This window comes from Haliaeetus leucocephalus, unplaced genomic scaffold (genome assembly GCF_000737465.1).
Source record: "Haliaeetus leucocephalus isolate CR32 unplaced genomic scaffold, Haliaeetus_leucocephalus-4.0 Scaffold451, whole genome shotgun sequence".
Classification (NCBI taxonomy): domain Eukaryota; kingdom Metazoa; phylum Chordata; class Aves; order Accipitriformes; family Accipitridae; genus Haliaeetus; species Haliaeetus leucocephalus.
The window spans coordinates 5,834,022-5,853,867 of record NW_010972887.1 but is presented as its reverse complement, the minus strand read 5'-3'; the positions used below and the strand labels follow the sequence as shown (position 1 = coordinate 5,853,867).

Genomic DNA, 19,846 nt, shown 5'->3' with positions numbered 1-19,846 from the left:
CACGTGGGTATAGAATCAAGGGAACAGAACTGATTAATGATGAAGCCAAAACAAGACTTTTTTTGATGAAAAATAGTGAAACAGTGAAGCACAGAGAATATAGATAAGCAAAATGTACAGGACCTGGGGCCAGGTTTCCCTCTCAGTTACACTAGCATAATTGTGGAATAGTTCTATTTCAATTAACAGAGTTAATATGACGATAATAGAATTATCAACGTAATGTGCGTGATTGAAACGTGACAGTCGACCCAGCTCTGAGGCAGACCCTGTAGTGTGTGCAAAGGAGCTATGCATCACCCTCAGCCCCATTTTACAGGTAGAGAAACAGAAGAAGGGATTAAAAATCTCTTGGCAGGCCAATGTCCAAGCTGGGACCAGGGAAACATGACAAATTCCAATCCAGTTCCTGCTCCACTTGCTTGCAATAAATAAATACAACAGAAGGCTACCATGGAAGCCAAGTGAAATATTACGTATACAAAATATTGTCTTTCTAACATCATGGCATGTTGCTATCTCATTCCTGAAGCAGAGGTGTAGCTTTTTAGGGCGTTGGGACATTTAGCATCAGGGTAGTAACTTCGGCATCATTAACATGTCTATATATTTGAGTGCCACTGTTTACAGGATAAAACAGCAGAAAAATTAGAAGCCTGAGAAGCATAGTCAGAACAGATGCAGGAAATAAGTTTTTCCTACTAGCAAAAAACACAAGGATGTGTGGAATGGACTATGAAATAATGATGATACAAAAGCACTGGGATCGTCGCAATTTGAATTAAATGTTAAATTACAGAAAATAATACTATTCAGGGGGTTCTGGTTGGTTAAAACCTCATGTCTAGGTTTTCTTAGTCTGCTCAGTTGCCTTACGAGGACAGCTGAAAGGCTACATTTTGCAGAGTTTTGGAACAAGCAAGTTTTGAGCTACAAGCACTTGATGCAACCCAATGATTGTCCTTTGGCTTTGAACAAGCTAAGACAAAGGAGAGGAACATTTAGAGTTCTTACAATTTGCCTCATTTACATTAAATTCATAATCTTTGCACATTTTTGATAGAAAGAATTAAGGGGAGGGGAGGTGTCTTTTTTTCCTTTTTCCTTCCAAACTTGTTGGTTACACAGCACCACTCACCAGTTACGACTGAGAAATGATAACCTCAGTCAGCACCTGTTCTCTGCTCTTGAACGAGATATCACATCTTATGTGATGAGGCCAAAATTGACATTAGCTTAGACTTCCTCTAGTATTCTATAGATGACAGTAAAATCAATCATTTCAAAACAAGAAATATGTATTTACCCCTTGCATTTCCCTGCGTATTCTGAAGAACTACTAACACTACCCCAGAAGATATTTTCTGAGTGTTTCTTTATCTGCTTTTCTATCGGTTTGGAAAACCATGGCTTACTTCCCTAAATATCTTGAAGCAAAAAAGGGATTCGCCAGTGGAAAGAAATGCAATACTGCTTTGCTTTTCCAAAGATACCTAAAAGGGCCAGCGAACAGTAGGTAGCATTGGATTGAAGGGAAGAGTGCTCAAACCGCCCTGCACCACAGCATCTGATGTTCCCTTGAGGGAAAGGATCACGTTTTAAGGGACCCATCAACTGGTTAGGCAGAAGAGCAGGGTCTGGGCTGGACTGCCCATCATCGCCTTTCCAGAAGTCACACGTGCCTTGGTGTCACCAAATGAAGGTGGGAACTCTGGGCAGACACCTTAAAGGGGGAGTACAGCGTTCCTGGTCCTGCCCCAAGCTCTCGCCCCAAGGGGGGACATCCCAAAGCACCGGATCCTTGAGAAGGGCCAGCACTGGCATCTCCTGTCTCCACAGCCACTGCCAGCCTCAGAGACAAAAAGGGCTGTGAAGAGGCAAGCCCAGATGAAAAGAAAATATGAAACAAAAGAAGTGGAGCAAGGTTTTTAGATGGCAAATTAAATAATATTTTCACAACTAAGTTTTCTTCCCCCCCCCAAGCTATACATTACAACAGAGAGAAATGCCACATCTGAAGAAAAAAACACCCCCTCTATTTTTTTTACCCTTTTTTACTTTGTCCTATCAGCTTAAAAATATTTTTTAAATATTTACACCATGCTTTCCATGAAAATGGAAGGGATTTGCAGGCTCTGAGGAACGTGTTGGTCTTGACAAACATCCCCCAAATTGTAGACAACTCTATTAATGATAATACAAATGTTGCATTCTTTCACTAGATGCAAGGAAAACAACGGGGAGATATTCACAGCGAGGATGCAAAACTTCCTAGCAATGCATTCCGTTCGGAAGGTATTTCACTCTTAAGCGCCGCTTCGAAGAATTGTATTTTCAAGCGCCGGCTGATGGCAACGTCAACCTTTGGGGGCCAGCCGCTCTTCTAGCTAGCATCCCCCCAATTTTTAAAGGGGGGGGGGGAGAAAAAAAGCCAAGCCATTTGGCATAGCCTCCTGCTTCTGTAGCATCAGCTGCTTCACCTGTAATCTCTAGTGCTGCTCTGCCCCCTTGTGCTGCCGCAACCGCAGAGCACCCGCCCGCGCCTTTGTGCGGGGACCGCCGGCTGCAACTCGCTCCCCCACTGTCACTTCTCACTTTTCTGGCAAGTTCAAGGTCAGTGCCTAGCTATTTTCAGCTCATCTCTTCTTGATCCGTGCAGGGAAATGACAAGGTAACGTGATTTGGGGTCAGCTGTATTACAGGAACTGTTACATAAACGGAGAAAGTGGAAATCAATCCTAGCTGACAGTGTCTTCAGGATAATCAGCGCTCACTCCATGCCGCTGTCAGCTCTCCTGCATCAAACACCATGTTACTTCTGTCAGATCGCTTTAACAAAACCGTATTCTCACTTTTGGCAAAGTAAATAAATATTTCGCTCGGCCTCGCGGTTGATTCATTGTTTAGAGAACTTTAACACTTTGGACTTGCAAAGAGTCCCCGTTTATAGGAGAAAAGACGTCTTCTCCTGTCGTGTCCCTTACTGCCTGCGAAGGGCGTCGGCAAAGATACGGTCGAGTCTCATGAAACGCCCCATTCTTCATATTTTGTGCTTGATTTCTTCACGCGGATGGTTGTCCTCCGATTCTCCGTTATCGAGCAGACCTCGGCTTCCCGAAGTGCTTACCTAACCCACGGTCATCCTCACACCGACCTATCAGGGCTTTTCCTCTAACGTTTTAGGACACCTTCCTCAATTTGTTTGATTATTATTACTTCATCTGAACCATTTCCTCCCCTAACTAGACATCTTCCCTAACGCAGAATTATGAACATATCATTTCACAAGATGTGCCGCGTTAGCCGCGTCTCGATGACAGCACATGGTATGTCAGTTTAGGGAAAGAACAGCAATTCTATCCCACCCACCTTGTGCTCCCATGAAACTGCCAAGCCCGCAGTACTCCACCAAAGAACAATTTACCATAATATTAGTTGTCAGTAAATTCAAAGACGGAACTCCTAAAGCTATAAAATGGATTAGAAGCAATTTAAAAAAGAATTAACAAACTAGAGTAAGAGTATACTGTCAACAAACAAATGCTTCATCATAGCACTGTAATTTGGAATTTTAATTACCCCTCTGCTTCTGTAACAAAACAATGTCTGAACTGGCAGCCATTTGAATCTCTCACAGGTCATTGAGCATTCTAGTTAATTACTCTATGAATAGCCTGTTTTTCTCCCCTCTGGAAACACGTTTCTAATGGCAGTCAAGGTCTGACAAATGTGTCATCTACATAATTAGCTAGGAAGCAACACAAAACATTAAACATGCTTTGTGCCGACAACTATCAAAACATTTCATTTGTTGTCAATTATTCATTACTTTGTAGGTTCTGAAGGGGTTGTTATTATGAAAATAAGTCCAGATGCTAACAAGGTTAGAGTTTTTTATTCAAATTAGTAATCAGAAGACTAACTTTAAAAAATGTATCCCGTGTACGTTTATGGCAGCGTTCAATCAGTACTAAATTATAAACGAATTTAGTTAAGTTCAAGTTAAAATAGCCATGGCAGAGCACATACATACACTAATTTGTGGAGTTGCATCTCTCTTTGAAGTTTTAGGATCTAAGCTGAAGTAGCAAACTTTCAGAACCTTTGGCAAGACTAATTTGTGCTTGGTAAATAGAGTAAAGATTTTCACAGCATGAGATAATGTAAGATTGCAAAAAAAAAAAAAAAAAGGAAAAAAAACCTGGAGGTTTTTGAACCTTTTTTCTACCCTTCTGTCACACTGAGTAAAAGTCAAAATCAGCAATTCCGACTCATATAATATCTCGTCTGAACTTCAGTTTGGTTTAACAAGGAAGCCAAACCAGTTACATTCACCACTCCCTTAATAGAGCTGAAATGAATTTATCCTCACTTTTAAGAAGAAATAGGTGCTGGTTATTTCTTTTTTCTATGATCTCATTATGATGCTGCCTAAGCTACGCAGCCGAAATGGTACAGTGAGAATGTTTGGAGGAGAAATAAATGGGGAGTTTAACAATAAAATTAACTTCTTCTGTTTTAGCCAAGATTATTTCAGTTGAAGTGCTATAGTACAAATATACAATAAAGAGTACCTTCTCACAGGGCATATATAAGAAAAAAAAGGGAAAAAATTACTCAGAAAAACAAAAGGCTCATTCTGAGCCTGAAAATAAGCCTGCACACAAAATGTTGATCCTGAAAAAGGGTTGCGAGGCAACTTGCATTGCTCCATTGAGAAAAATTGCTCACTGAAGGTAAACTGAACCCTAAAATACTCTCATGCATTCATATTCTACTTTCAGCCTCTAAGTCAAAGGAGTTTATGGTATGTAGGACATAGAGGAGCACGTAGGGGCACACGTGGGAGCGGTGCCCAGTGCAGGCTGAGGACCCCTGCCCCGGAGCCGGAGCAGCTCCTCAGGTGGGACCCACACATGAAATGGCTGAAAATCTGGAGTTGAGGGCCGAGCGAGTCAGTCTGCAGGCACGACACACACCAGAGAGCAGATCTAGGTTTTCAAAGCACAAAACTAGTTCGAATACAGTAAGGGCACATATGACACACTTCATTTCTCATTTTCCTGCACTAGAAAGGAGAACAACTAATGTTACTCAGCAGATTATTTTTTTTTTTCTTGGACAATATTCACATTCAAGAAGTAAAACTGGACTGTGTTTATGGACTCACTGCTTTCATACCTACCCTGAAATATTTGGAGCGAACAAGGTGTAAGCTTGCATTTATTAACAATTACCACACCTGTCATGGGAGGCTCATACCTTTTTCTGCATCTGTCCCAGTGCTATTCTATGATTTGTGTAACACCTTGAAGGGAACACAGCTATTTCCTTACAGTGATAAAAGTAGATGCCTCTATAATGGACTAGTGTATGACGATAAAATTTGCAGAGAATAATGCCTGGGCAGTTATTATTAGAACACAATAAAGAGAATATTTTCCCACCACCACCTCAAATGTATACAACTATGATAGGAGAAGGTTTTCTGCTTTTAGAAATATTTTGTCAAGATTTGTTTTCTCCTCCAGGAAAAAAGAAAACTGGGGAAAAAAAAGAAGAATCCTCAAAAACTTTCCCTAAATAAACTATACTCTAAAAGAAGCTCTGATGATCTCTCAGAGATTGAAATAATCCATTTTCAGCTAAAACTACCCATAGCAATGAAACTGAAAATACTCTAAAAGAGGGCTGGAGCCTGTCTGGTAATTAACATTAAACAGATAACATATTTACGAGGAAGTCAAAATATTTTGGAAGCCGATAATCCTGTAAGCCTTAACATGGTATAAAAACAACAAATAAATGCAAAGTGTTACTGTTACACATGCCTGCCTGATCAATGGTTTTCACATATTGATCTATAAATGGAGTTGACAGTCTGTGTTGGCTGCACATTTTCCAAGCAGCTCTATTTTTGTACAAAACCAATACGGGCAATTACCTTTGTTTGAGATGCCAAGTCTTATCAATTCAATGTGATTTAGTGTCATTTTAATTAAATATCAGGATCTACTTCAGGACAATCTATACAAACAAAGCCTCAAACTTGACTATAAGCTTGATTTGAAGTAAACATGTACAAGCCCTGCAATTTCAAAATATGGCTCAAAAACTCTGCTAAACAGAAGGCTTATATTTTTAGCAATTTTATTTCTGTCTTTTTGGCTAGCCATAACTTTGGCAAGTGTTCTATGATCACAGGAGTAAGAAACAAAAGAAGATTGCTTCCCGTTTCCCTGATAATGTATTAGAGAGATAAATAAACCTACCAGCTTGTTTAACCTAATCAGAAAAAGCTTTAATACATTAACATTTTGGAATGTCTAAATAGGTTCTAATTCTTAATATAGACGCCAATAAAAAAAGACATTTCATTGTTTGAAGTTGTTCTGAATGAAGCAAAATGCACTTCCCTGGGGTTTAACAGATGAAAATAGCAAATATTCATTTACATTGCTAGTTCAGACACTAACATTAAGCAGAGAACGAGCCCTTGCTTACCACAGCCTGTGTCCAGCTTCGTGATTTGTGCTCTTTAAACTCTACATTAATATCAATTTCAACCTTTGCACAAAGCTCAAGCATTTCCATCGAAATAAATAACGTAAACCCCCAAGAATCTGCATTTAGCTTTTGCATCGGTTAGCTTATGCATTCCCCATTTGCATCTTCACTACTATAAAATGCACAAGTGCATATGGCCCTACTGATGTATGATGCATATCCTTCTTTGTCACACTATAGAAAATAATCTGTCCACCTTCATATGTATAGCCCCAGGTGTGCTTACGAGCATCACAGCAAATGCTTGAGAATACAACAAATCCCTCAGAGAAAATTACGTATTTTCTTCTCGATAAATCACCAGCCATCTTTCTAGTTTTGTGCCTGGTTTTTGCCCTTTATTGTCCAGAGCGTTCTTTTTTTTTTTTTTTTCAAATATGTTTGAGAAATAAATATTTCTATTGATTGTTTAAAATGTGCCAAATGCTGATTGCCTTAATCCACTGAAGTCAGTAGGTTTTGCATAAGTTGAGTAAAAAGGATTTGACCCATTTATTAATAGAACGTAGAGTATGGTGCACATGCCGAATATGGGTGGCAAAAAAGTAATATGGAGTCCCCTATTAGCTATTTCTAGTTTTTAAAGAGAAAAATCTCTCTGATGATACGACAAAAATAGTCAGTCAATGTAAATTAGAAAATAAGCATAATCAGTGGATACCTGACAGATTATATCCATCATCCAAACAGAGGCAGACTGTTGAAAACAGAAAGTTTCCAGATTGAAAAATCAGGATAAATCCTTTTTATCTTCTAGCACAAAATAATTGGCTGTGCTTAACATACTGGTAATACATGTCTTTTAGCAGGGATCTGTGTGCTTTTAAATGCAAAAGTGAAGACTGTGTATATAAGTGCACTGGAAAAGAGCATCACAAATTTTAAAACAAGATTACTAAATGTGAATATATATATATATACACACACACATATGTATGTGTGTGTGTGTATCAGTTGGACCCTGCTTTTTCAAGACACTTGGACAGACAGAGACTACTCTCCTCCATTACTTTCCCCAAAATCCTTCACGAGTCACATGCACAGATTCAGATATATGAGTATGCAGTTGATAAATGCAATTGATATTTCGCTGGTCTTTTAGCTTGAATCTCATCACATTTAAAACATGTATTTGAAAACGTTTGGATCCTCAGGAATTTTGCTTTTAGTTTGGGCGTTAGCAAACAACTTTAAGAGGCTTATTTAAGTAAATACGCCAAAACACTTTCAGTCTGTCAATATCTAGTCAGAAAATTCTGCATGGCAAAAAGAGATGAAAAGAATTGAAATAGAAAGGAAATTAGTAGCATGGCAAGCTTTCAATCTATTATGTCGGAGCCAAGTTTGCTTGGTAAAATGACATATACTCAGTAAAATTCCGCTTTTATATAATTAGCTACTAAACAAATGTAACACAAAGCAACTTTTCAGCTCTCAGCCAATGAACATATATTGTACCTGCTATGGTTATTGGAATGCAGCAGTGAATATTTATGTCTAATTTAACTTTTTAGAGCCCTTGCTCTGTAACAGTCCAGCATACTATCCCCAAAACTAAAGTTATGTAACAAGGTAATATCAACAATGAGAAACTGCATGATAAAATCCTGCCCAAAAGTGAAAAATGCTAATTTTGTCTCATTTAGCAGCTGGATACAGAAATGCTCATTAGTTTTAAGAGGGTTAATCCTTTTAACTTTTGCATATTGATATGCCAATTATGCCTAATTGTACAAGAGGCATCAGTCAAGGTAATAGTGCATAAACACATGAAAGTTATTAAGTACATCCCAACATGTAATAAAGTAGGTGTTAATTGGTAGCTGAGTTCTGCAGGCTATTGAGGTGGATAATTCATTGAGAGATGGATCACTTGTAATTTCTCTACATAATTCCTTTTGCAGTCTCATGCTGTGATGTTTTCATGCTTGTCAAAAACAACTGCAGCCTAGTGCCTTTTGTTAAACACAGCCAATAAAATATGTTAGGCATCATTAAATATACTTAACTTTTAAACTTTTTCAAAGGTACAGTTCTTCCTGATAATACATTATAGTATTCCCAGTAAATTACTATAAGCATCGTTTCAGGTTTGTAATGGAGGAAGAGTTCACGTCAGATAAAAAGGAAGAAACATGTACAGTGTGTCTGAGGCAAACAATATCGTTTAAATAGAAGGTAAATGAGTATTCTATCAGCTGCTAAGATCCAAACAAATTTTTTCCTCCAGAACTATGAGGTGAAATGAATTAAGCTATACCAGAGAAATTAATTATTAAAATACTGTATTTCTAAATGAATATACTGTATTTCTAAATAAGTCTGAATTTTGAGTTTCAACTTTGAGTTAAAAGGGAAGAAAATACAGCTGTTATTGTAGGCTTCCTCCATTTAATAACTTTGTTAGAAAGCTGAATACTTCATAGGAATCCATTACATCAACAAAACAAAAAATTAACGGTTGGCATGGTTGTGAGAAGTGACTGAGACCTGGGACTCTGTCCCCAGCTAACAGAGTTTTCCCCCTCATTTGCATTCTTTGAGAATAAAATGGATCTGGAGTCCAAAAAGTGGCTAACATTGCATAAATAATTTTGTAACATCATATGGCCTCAGCTGCAAGTTGCCACCATTATGGAAGAAAATTAACCAGGGGAGACTCATACCAATCAGTTTGTTTAGTATCTCAGAAGGAGTACAGGGGCAGGGATGCAACTGGCAATAGAGTTCATCACTAACTATTTAATTTAAAAAAAAAAATGGCAATGGATAAAAAATGACTCAACTCTTTCAACTCTGTAAACTATTAAAATAATAACTTCCGTGTCTGGCTTTTTACAATTCATTCATTCTTACAGCAAGACCCATTTTTGTTATGGACAAAGTTGCTTTTTATTTACAGAGTTGTAATTTCCATTTCTTTTCTTTTGTCTGCTTTTAAAGTTTGCCTTTTGAGAAATTGTGACCTATATCTGATACCGTAAGTGCTATTCTCTACAGCAGCTGTACTTAAGTACTCTAACACTTGAGAGTTGAAATGCTGAGTAGATGCTATGATCACGGCCACCAAAGCCAAATTCTGTCTTTCACTGAAGGAAAATTGCTATTCTAATGCCTAGCCTTACTCCTAAAAATGTATTAGCGCCCTTAAATCCCTCCTTGCAAGGGCTGATCATGAAACCAGTATCTTAACCCCACTTAAGATAATTTTGTAGTTTTTAAAAAAAATTGGAAGACTCAGAAAATATTAGGAGCATTTTACTTACAGGCTCAGTGACTTTCACATTCTCAGACAGAATCATAGATTTGCTTTGGCTCAGTCTATCGTGGTGACTGTTGGCATTTTTGATCCTCATTTGAACAGCCCCCGTACTGTGGTGGGAAGGATTAGGCTTTTCAGAGGCCGTATCAGAAGTTGTAGACCTTTCCATGGTTACTGGGTTGACCTGAAGAACATAAAATAAGAGCATTAATCTAGGTACCCTTCATACAAAAATGTATCAATGCCAGTTATATGTCACTGTAGTCAGGAGAAGAAGCTGAGTTATCTTGCTGGCAAGATCTTGATCATCTTTGAACACCAGGATAACTATCAGCTGTGTCAGCCTGTAGTTTTATTATTGTCCTTATCACTCACACATCCAAACTGCCTTGGAAGAGTTAGTTTATGTAAAAGATTATCCTTATCTCAAAAGCCATTCTCCTCTATGGTGTAATCTCCCTGCAAGCCTCTGTCACGTCCAGCTGGCAGCCACTACACTTTGTCTTTGGCCCTGCTCACGCTACACATTTTAAATCTTGCAAAGGAAAACGACATGCTGTGAAGCCAATTAACATATCTTACCTCCACACTTCAATACATGCATGTTACAAGTGCATTACAGGACCACGCTGCAACCCTGCTAGTGTCCTAAATTTAAACCCTGGTCTAATAAAATTAATTTTTACAGTTCTACCAATGTCACGGGTGGGATTTTTATTTCTCTGTTCATTTTTAAAATTTTGAAATGAAGAAATGGCTGAACGCTTCAGCTCTCAAGCCCTTGGAGGGACCCAGGGCAACTTGTACAGAATTATTACCTTCTCTAGCAGTGCTGCTGTTCAACCTCCTCTCTCTGTGTTAGTGCAACTCAGCAAACTCCGTTCTAGTTATTCAAATTCCCAAAACATTTTTCATCAGCAAGAGTTGCTTTATAATTCCTGTACAAAACATCAGGACAGCGATGCACAACACTTGCTCTATTTTCCTTCCCCCTAGTTCAGTGTGGCACTATCCTACGTAAATCGTGGGTGAAGTAATATGGTAAGAGTCACAAGAAAACTTGCTATTTATATTTCTCATATAACCATATGAGAAAATGTGTAAGGAAGAGATACTATATAAGCTGGAATTGCTGGTTTCCCAACTATGGAGCCAGGGAAATGGAAATCCATTTAAGTGCAGTTACAATATAAACTGTTGAAAATCAGCATTTTTCAAATGGGCTTGAAAAGCACAACTTTTTCTAGCGACAGCTCCCCAACCTCTGAAGACTCTAAAAGATGGAATTCCCTGATTTCAAGAAAGTCCACTTCTAGGAAGGTATCAGAGCAGAGGAAGATACAGTACTGGTGTGAAGGTGGCAGAGGGAGACGAGGAGTGTTATTGCACGTCTCTGGCAGGACCACAGCCGTTGTGCTGGTGGAAAGACACAGCTCCCATAGTTTCACCCTCTCCTGGACCTGACAAACCAATTCCTTGCAGGAAACTGCTTTAGATGTAGAGGACACCTAGAGGTGGGTGCCCAGGACCATGTCCAGAAGGCTTCTGAATATCTTCAGAGGGATTTAAACTCATACAGGCAGAGATATGGAAACATTAGGAAACAGAGCACTCTTGAAGAGAGAAATGAGAAGAAGAAGGTTCTTCAGTATTAGCCATTATTCAATCAACATTACGTGCCATGAGAGAAACACTAACTTTAATAAAAGCAACAGAAAAGCTTATGCTTGTTGGCTGTTTCCTGCATTGAATTAGTTACTCAAGGATCACTACAGAAGTTGAACCCCAGAAAGAGAGGAGAAAAATTTGGCTAAAGCTGTTTCCTGCTACTCAGGAGTATGCATATCTATTTCTGCTGCAGAGCTGGTATATGACACTGGGGAAAACTCTTTACGTGGACCTTTGGTAGACGGCACTGTGTGTTCTCCCTCCCTGAGACACTTCTCACCACCCTTCGGAGCAGTCCCCGCTAAACCCATGTCGCAGGGACACTTTGCCATTTTGGCAATAAGGTCTGCAGCAGCTCTAACTAGGAAATGATTTTTTCCTCCTTCTAAACTTGGAGAGTCAAACCATTTTGTATTTCGTGTTGGTATCAAATCAAAATTGCTTCTCAACAGATTTTCAGTAGGCTCCAGGCTGGAGAGCTGATCAGACTCGAGAGACGAGAGCAACACTGGCTCTGTCACCGATCCAATGTTTGGCTGGAGCACATCTCTCAGATTTTCTTCTGAAATCTCCCACCTATAAAACTCTGACATATCTCTTCTCAGGAGCATTATGAGTTTAATTAGGTAGGCTCTGTCTGGTGTTGTCAGTACATGATGTGCTATAAAAAAGTTTAATAGTATGACAAAGTCATGCCCTGGATCTCAAGTAGGAACACAATCAGTAAATGACAGGTCTGCAAAGACTTCTGGAAACATTTATTCTAATCTCGTTGAATCTTAGTTAATTTTCCCCCCAAAAGGAACTAATTCACACACATCAGAGCATTACAAGGAAACTTTCTGAGGTGCTAAAATTACAGGAACCACCATAAAAGAAAAGAAAAAACCCCAAACCTCAACATTTCCACCACCAGATTTAATTGTCTTAGTGTAGAGCATGGTGAGATCCTGCAGAATATGAAGGAGACCTTGCAGAATATGTAAGAAAGGTACAAGTTACAAAAGTTGCTCTCTTAGGATTTCCAGGTAGAAATCCTTTGCTGTCCCAATTCCATTAAGATTCCTGACAGCGTTATCTGTCCTGCATGCCAGTAGATGGCACCCTGAATATGAGCTCCACAAACCCAACGGCCTTGCATTCACATTTGCAAGAAGAATTTGGTGGTACTCACACTCTGCCCTCTTTTATTATTATTATTATTATTATTATTATTATTATTATTTCTTTTCAACTTTTAAAAAATAATAGAGGGGAAGACAGTCAGGAAACAAATAAAAATATTAACAGAAAATAGAAAAAGGATCCTACCTGATGCTTTTATGCTGTGGTGCTTCCAAACTGTTATTAGCAGCATCTGGGCCAAGTTTGGGCCAGTTTTGCAGGGGAATTCGTTTCACGTACTTTGGAAGGCAGAGCTGCCAAGCCCTGTGCAACTGCTTGTGAGGCACTCCATGTTCATTATATAATTAGCTAATTTGCCTTTTGGCAAATAGTTAGCATCTGGATATAAATTTTAGTTTTGAAACCTCCTGCGGTTGATTTGCTGGAGAAAGGCATTAAACAAAGACAGACTTTACCCCCCTCCCCTCCCTGTTGTTTATAGGGTTTCTGGAGCAAAGGCGCAGCCTAACTTTAAGGCATTCACCTAAGAGAAAGGGGACAGGGGACCACACCAAAAATCCTTTTGGAAGTAGCATTTTCAGGGCACTGTGGAACAGAAGCAGCAGATGGGATAAGGGTAGGAAAAAGTCAGGGAGCAGTAGAGGTACCAGAGAAATCTTTGACATGAGGTTGGATGGGTGATACAGGAAGGGAAAACTGATTCATAGAGTGGGGGGGGGGAATTACGCTGCATGTGAGAAAGGACAACTTTAATTGCTGGAGACGCGGGTAGATCAGCTTACTTACGGGGCAAGAAACACCGCTGAGCTGAAGGGACAAAATCACCTTTCTGGCTGGGACAGCAAAATCAGTTCAGTCCTACACACACAGCCATTTTTGGAGACAACTTCAGGAGTTGAAAAGCCCTCACTGAGGGAAGAAGGGGTTCGTACTTTTAATTAAATTATCGGCCTCGGTGTATCAACACTTCCAGTTGCTTTTCCCTTGAATTGGTCCGTGTGTTTGGATGCTCGGAGTGGAGACAAGCCTGCTCCAGCAAGGAGCACAGCATCCCTGCAGCGGATCGGGTTGAGCTGAAGCCAGAGGTCAGACACCAACTACAGGCGTGAGGTGGCTGCTAAATAGTCAAATGGCATTTTACACGTCTGGCAGCTCAATGGTTAAGATCCTGAAACCCCGATTTCTAAATGTACACTTGACTTACTTTCAAACATGTGATATGGAAGTCATGAGTATTACAGAGGTGAAAAATGGAAAGGTTATTGCAATGCAAATTTGTACACACAGTAAAGCCATCCCATTTCTGAGAATCGGGCCCAGGTTAAAAGAATAACACAGCAAATTGCAGAGATCAGATCTTGGGCTTCCTCACAAAGTGCTGGGTCTTGGCAAAACTATTTTCAAGAACATTTTTTTTGGTAACATTTTAACATTTTGTAACATTTAAAAACTGTTTTCACAAAATCCTGATGTTTGATAACAGTGAAACTATTTAAATAAGTTCTAATTTTCCTTTAATGGGAAAAAATACTTTTCTGCCCTTTCTCTTTGAAAAGAGACAAGACACAATAAAGGAAACAAAGTAACAGTGTTAACTTCCCAATGAAAAACAAAACAAAAACCCCCTTCCCTTTGCTATCTATAATTTCCATGAAAAAAGGAAAAATATACTTTTTATCTTTTAGCAAAAATTAAGAAAGTGAATTGTTCATCTTGCTGCCCTTCTTATGTCTTTGGTAGCTTAATTATTGTTCTGTCACACAGTAACAGTCAGTAAGTATTCCTCTCCTACAGCAGCTCATGGAGGTAGAGGAAGTTTCATATTGCATTTATCAGGTTTTTAATCCATTTAGGCATGTTGCTTTGTTCAGAAATTGATCATATAATGAGCAAACCGACCAGTATTACCCAAGAACTTTATTTCATGAGTTTGGGTACAGTATCAATAATCTTAGTATATAGGTTTTCTGCAAAGCAAAGTGTTAGTTCTTCAAGAAAAAAGAGGATAGCAGTATTTCTAAATTTTGGCTTGAGGTATGCCTGTGTTTCCTACAGCTATGTACAGTGAAAGACAGAATGCAAACGTTCATTCATTAGCAACTTGTACCAAGTAGTTGTAACAAGCCCTTTTATCCAAGAAAGGAAAAAAATCTACCCATGATTAATATAATTTGTTATATTTGTTATTCAGGATTATGAGATTGAAAATGTTGTATATATTTTTCAGTATTTTTCAAAATAAGCTTTCTATATCTTCCAACTTTGCTCCTTATGACATATGCACCACTATCACGTCAGAATCATAATGAACACAAAAGTGCTCAACATAGTAACATGAAAACACTGCAAAATTAAAGTGCTTCTTGTTACATTCACTAATTCCAATCTTCTGCTGAAGAGCATACTGTACATGAAGAGCATCCATTGAAACCAAATGCAACAATATTACAGAAGAATAAAAATCACACTAGGTTCACCATTACACTAGACCTGCGAGCCTGAAAAACCATAAAAATGGAAGAGGAAGTAATGAAAAAAGAAGCTAATGCCACACATGTGGTGAGTCAGAGCATTCTTGTAAAGGAGAAAACATATTGCTGTGCCTGTGAAAAGTGTTTAAAATCAACACACCTATGTAAACATTTCTGCTGTTGGGTTTTGCTCTTAGCCTTTGCTACACTGTTTGTTATCTCCGCTGAAGTACAGCTCAGGGGCAGTAAGTGCTTAAACACACAACTGATGGATATAAAGGGGGACAGATGAAAAAACTACAGGTAAAGAGAGGGGATAACAAGTAAACTGCCGCATGGTTTTTTGCAATTATTCTTATCTGCACGCTGCTGTGTCTTTATTTTTTTTCAACCGTCCCCACCACGCTGCTCTCACAGCTAACACGTCACACATCCACGCCCAGGGCACGGACACAAACAGCGAAGGCTGCTGAGGGATACGGTGTCCTGGGCTGCTGCCCAGAAGTGTCCTGAAGCCAGTTTATCCGAGTACTAGAAAAACAGAGAAATCCATTGTAATGCAAATACAAAGCAGATGTAACATTCCTATGCCTCTTCCTTTGCAGAAAGATGTCATCCAGCCCAGAATAAATTGTACTTAGGAATTAGCATTAATTTCAACCATCAGTCATATCTCTAGTCAAAGCAGGAGATCAGGAATGACGCTACATCACCATTGCCTCAGTCTTTACTCCAGTTTTATCTTTTTATATCAGACAGACAATAAAACAGAATTCCTTGGCGAGTTCAGTCTGCCGTAAAATGTTAAATGTCCTAAACTCAACAGCACAGTCTCCCTTATCAACAAAAACTGCAGTCTTATCAGCAAACATCAGTGAGTTACTTGATACTTCTGAAGTCCTACAAAAGCCACGCTCAGCAGCATTAATTATCACATGTCCTTTTAATTTTTCTACCTGTTGCAGCCATATTAGACTTTCGGTGGTGTCCCGCTGAACAGACAACACACTGCGCAAGGTTCATGGAGGTCATCTTACCTCATGTGTCTAAAAGCTGGCCTTTTAGTCACTCTTTTCTAGTCCAGCATTTGAGGATTTCTGCAAATAAAACCAGAAATGACCCACTGAATTTTTCAGGCAACTCTAATGTACATGTACAGCTACCCATGTCTCTCCTGTGGTCAAAGAGAAGGGTAAAAAATCTCTTCTGTTTTGTTCGTAGCAATATCTCCCTGCCCAGCATTTCTCTGTTACATATATGGAATACGCTGCTCAGCCTGTTATTCACAATTTTATTCATGCTCTGAGGTATATAATCCAATCTCTATGAAGGCCGCACATAAAGGCAAATTTCTTGACACAGCTTGGCCCAAATCATAGCAGACTTCCTAGGTTGTAGCCCAATACAAGAAATAAAGTATTTTCAAGCATCATTGTTAAAGAACTCTTAGGCTGTTTAGAATCTTTTATCCTTAAGATTTTAACTTGACCCTTGATATGATGACCGTTTCAACCTTTTCAGTTTATTCTCTTATGCTAAGAGAGGGTTATATTTTACAGTAACATTTGGATAATAACTACATAATTCTCATGATAGAAATCTCATGTACCAGCTTAATATCCAGTAGGAATAAAGTGTGTTATCATTTAAAGCAATTTCCTCCTAGTTTGTGCAATACAGGATATGCGGTTCCAGACAGGTCGTAAAGGCCTGATCCTGCTCTCAGGTTCACAGTGAACCCACTGAAGTTCATGGAATTGCAACAAAGCAAAAGTAATGGAAATACACTTTATAACAAGCTGCAGGAGGGAAGACTTGCACCATTGTACAGCAGTAACTATGTTTAATTTTGGGCCTAAGAACATACTCTAAGGTTGTTCTGATGACTGAGTTCCTAAGAATTAAAGTGTTAAAATGCAGTACTTCATTTCTCATTCCTGATAGTTACTACACATACGAGGAATATGTGATTCTCTACTTACAGTACATCACAGATCCGCATGGGTGTGGAGCCTGCACTGCACGGTAACTTACAGCCTGTTACAGTTTGATGCTTCAGTGATTTCCTGCCCATTGACTGCAGTGCTAAAAATAGGAGTGGCTTTCTGCTATGAAGATTGTAGGGTTTTTTTTCTATTTTTTCAACTAGTAATAGCACCTTACACAATTAAAAAAATTAAAAGGATGAAATAAAATAATAGAAGGATGATGGCGAGTCCCACTTTCTAGCAGATGGCAGCAAAATGTCTTCAACCAAATATACAGTCTCAGGGGAAATATTATTAGTCTTTACAAACTGTTGCTCAATTTCTCTCGAGGATTTGATGATGAGAGACACAAAGACAGAAAATCTCAATAGATGTGCAATGGCTGTCAATGAGGATTTAAGCATAGAGCTAAGGTCCTCCTTTGTGTCATTCTGAAATTTTGTAGATGATTGCTTAGTGAAGAAGGTTGCCCAGGGAGGTTGTGGCTGCCCCATCCCTGGCAGTGTTCCAGGCCAGGTTGGATGGGGCTTGGAGCAACCTGGTCTAGTGGAAGGTGTCCCTGCCCATGGCAGGGGGGATGATTTTTAAGGTCCCTTCCAACCCAACCCATTCTATGACTCTGCGACAGCTGAAAGCCCCAGGACCTGTTCCCTGCTATACGTAGACCTTTAAAAATAGCTGGATCAGATGACAAAGGAAAACAGGGATTTGGAAAAGCTACTTGTACCCTATATGGCAGAGATGTGCTGTCTCTGGAAATGCTTTCCTATCTGGATAGAAATGGCATGAGCGTTAGAAAGAGAAGAGAATAGGAGACAGTTACTATTCCAAAGCTGTGCAGATACAATGACAAACTCTTCACATCCATATTTAATGACTACAAATCCACTTCTACAGATCTAACTCTAATTCTGTAATCCTCAATGACCTGCTATCTACAGGACTTCCCTGCACAAATAAAAGCTTGCTAGGAAATATTGCTAGGATATTATTAGAAACAACAAAACCACACGCAATAGGGTAAAAGAGCTTCTTCAAGTCAGCAAGTGACTGCATATGGTCATGTCTTTTCTTGCATCACTTAGTTTCTTGATTATATTACATGTGAAGGTCTCCGGAAAGGTAACAGTTGTTTCAAAAGTTCATCTGTCCCAATATATCATATGGGATAGCATAATGGAGTCTATTTTCACCACTCCTATGTCAATTTAATATCTCAGTTTCAAGTGGAACTTGAAGCTAAAAGTATCCTTTGTGTACAGTTTGGCCTGCATATGTTCTGGGAACAGTCGTCCATAGTAGAAATTCAGTTGAATATGTAAAAGAACATGCCTGGGAAAAATCGCTACTTCTAGGTCTTCCTGCTGGCAGCGCATTTCATTTCTTTCTGGAGTGCATCTGATCCGCAACACCTGCCTCCATTTTCCATGCTGTGCAAGCTAGACTACAATCTTTCAAACGACGAATATTGGTCATATATACACAGTATTAAAAAAACAAACTTGAATATAATCTGATACGTAACATTTCTAATGAACCCTATGACACTGAACAGCCAAACGAGTATAGTTTAGACATTAGACCAACGGCAGCAAATAGTTTACAGCATCATAAAAGTTTGTAACAATTTACTTGATTTAACACCAAAAAAGACCTGAGAAGTACTAGAGGGGAATGCTTGGTTACTCTTGACCTGCCCTCACCTAACATGAGGAAAAGATAATTTCCTTCTACCTCCTTCCTTTCTGCTGCACATTTATATACCGCAGGCAAGTACAGAGTAGAGTCATGGCTTTCCAACCACCGCAAGTAGGACTGACCAGCTCTGAACTCATTTTACACCTGCATATGATGCTTGTCACACGGTAACTTTTTAGTTTAAAGCTGTCTAATTCTGAATAAAAAAAATCCAATGTTTTCTCTAGGAAGATCACATAAGAATCACAAATTTTCTCCGGTGCTTGAAAGAAATCTGTTCCTATAGCCTAAATGTTCAGAAAAGTGTTGTTACTTTTAATGTTGCCAGATCTGAAGTGATGAGATACTATGGGAAAGGTTATTCTTGCAGTATTTACAGATACAAGCAGAAGCAGAAGTGACAGAAATTTCAAAGTAAGACTGCTTGAAATACTTCCAGCTCAATTTTGCAGAACTTCTCCTCACAGAGATTCGGATATTCATCCAAACTTTCCATGCTTACCTGAACTAGACATGTGGTGAGGGTAATTTTGGAACAGCCCAAACTCTCTGGAGAAGTAGAAGAGTTGGTACCACAAGACAAACTGATGTATTAGAAAAATATTTTTTAAATGCCTGAAAGCTTGCTGCAAATAGCCGAAGAAACAAACTTCCTATAAGTTCTAAATTTCAGAGCTCTGCCAACAGAAATTTCAGTTTCAGTTTGACAGCGGCTATATAAACAAGCTGTCACAAGGTCAGCTCGGGTAGGACATTACAGCACATTTGTGACCTGCACCACATTCATGTACAGGCTCATGCTCCAGTGGTCCATCCACGGTGGAAGAAGCACCTCACACTCATCGCCGAGTAAGACTATACACAAGTTTTATCCCGCTCTACCTCTAATTCAGGCACTACTGAACACTTGGGGCAGTTGCAAGTCGTGCCTCAGTTTGCCTCCCGGTCCTTAGTTCCTACAGCAGCAGCATCCCCTTCCCTAGAAAAAAAAGCCTTCCTGAGCTCTGTTAAGCCTTTGGTGAAGCAGTAGGAGTTGCTTTAACCTCTTAGAGTGCCTTAGAGTCCCT

General features: G+C 39.2%; 1 protein-coding gene across 2 annotated transcripts in view; it reads right to left on the bottom strand.

Annotated features, from left to right (window-relative positions):
- Positions 1-19,846, bottom strand: part of ARHGAP15 (Rho GTPase activating protein 15) — a 337,681-nt gene that overhangs the window by 310,327 nt on the left and 7,508 nt on the right. For both annotated transcript variants that reach the window (XM_010575190.1, XM_010575189.1), the window contains exon 3: positions 9,834-10,013. In XM_010575190.1, coding sequence (XP_010573492.1) covers positions 9,834-9,998 — 165 coding nt within the window. In that variant the 5' untranslated portion in view covers positions 9,999-10,013. The remainder of the gene's footprint in view (positions 1-9,833; positions 10,014-19,846) is intronic.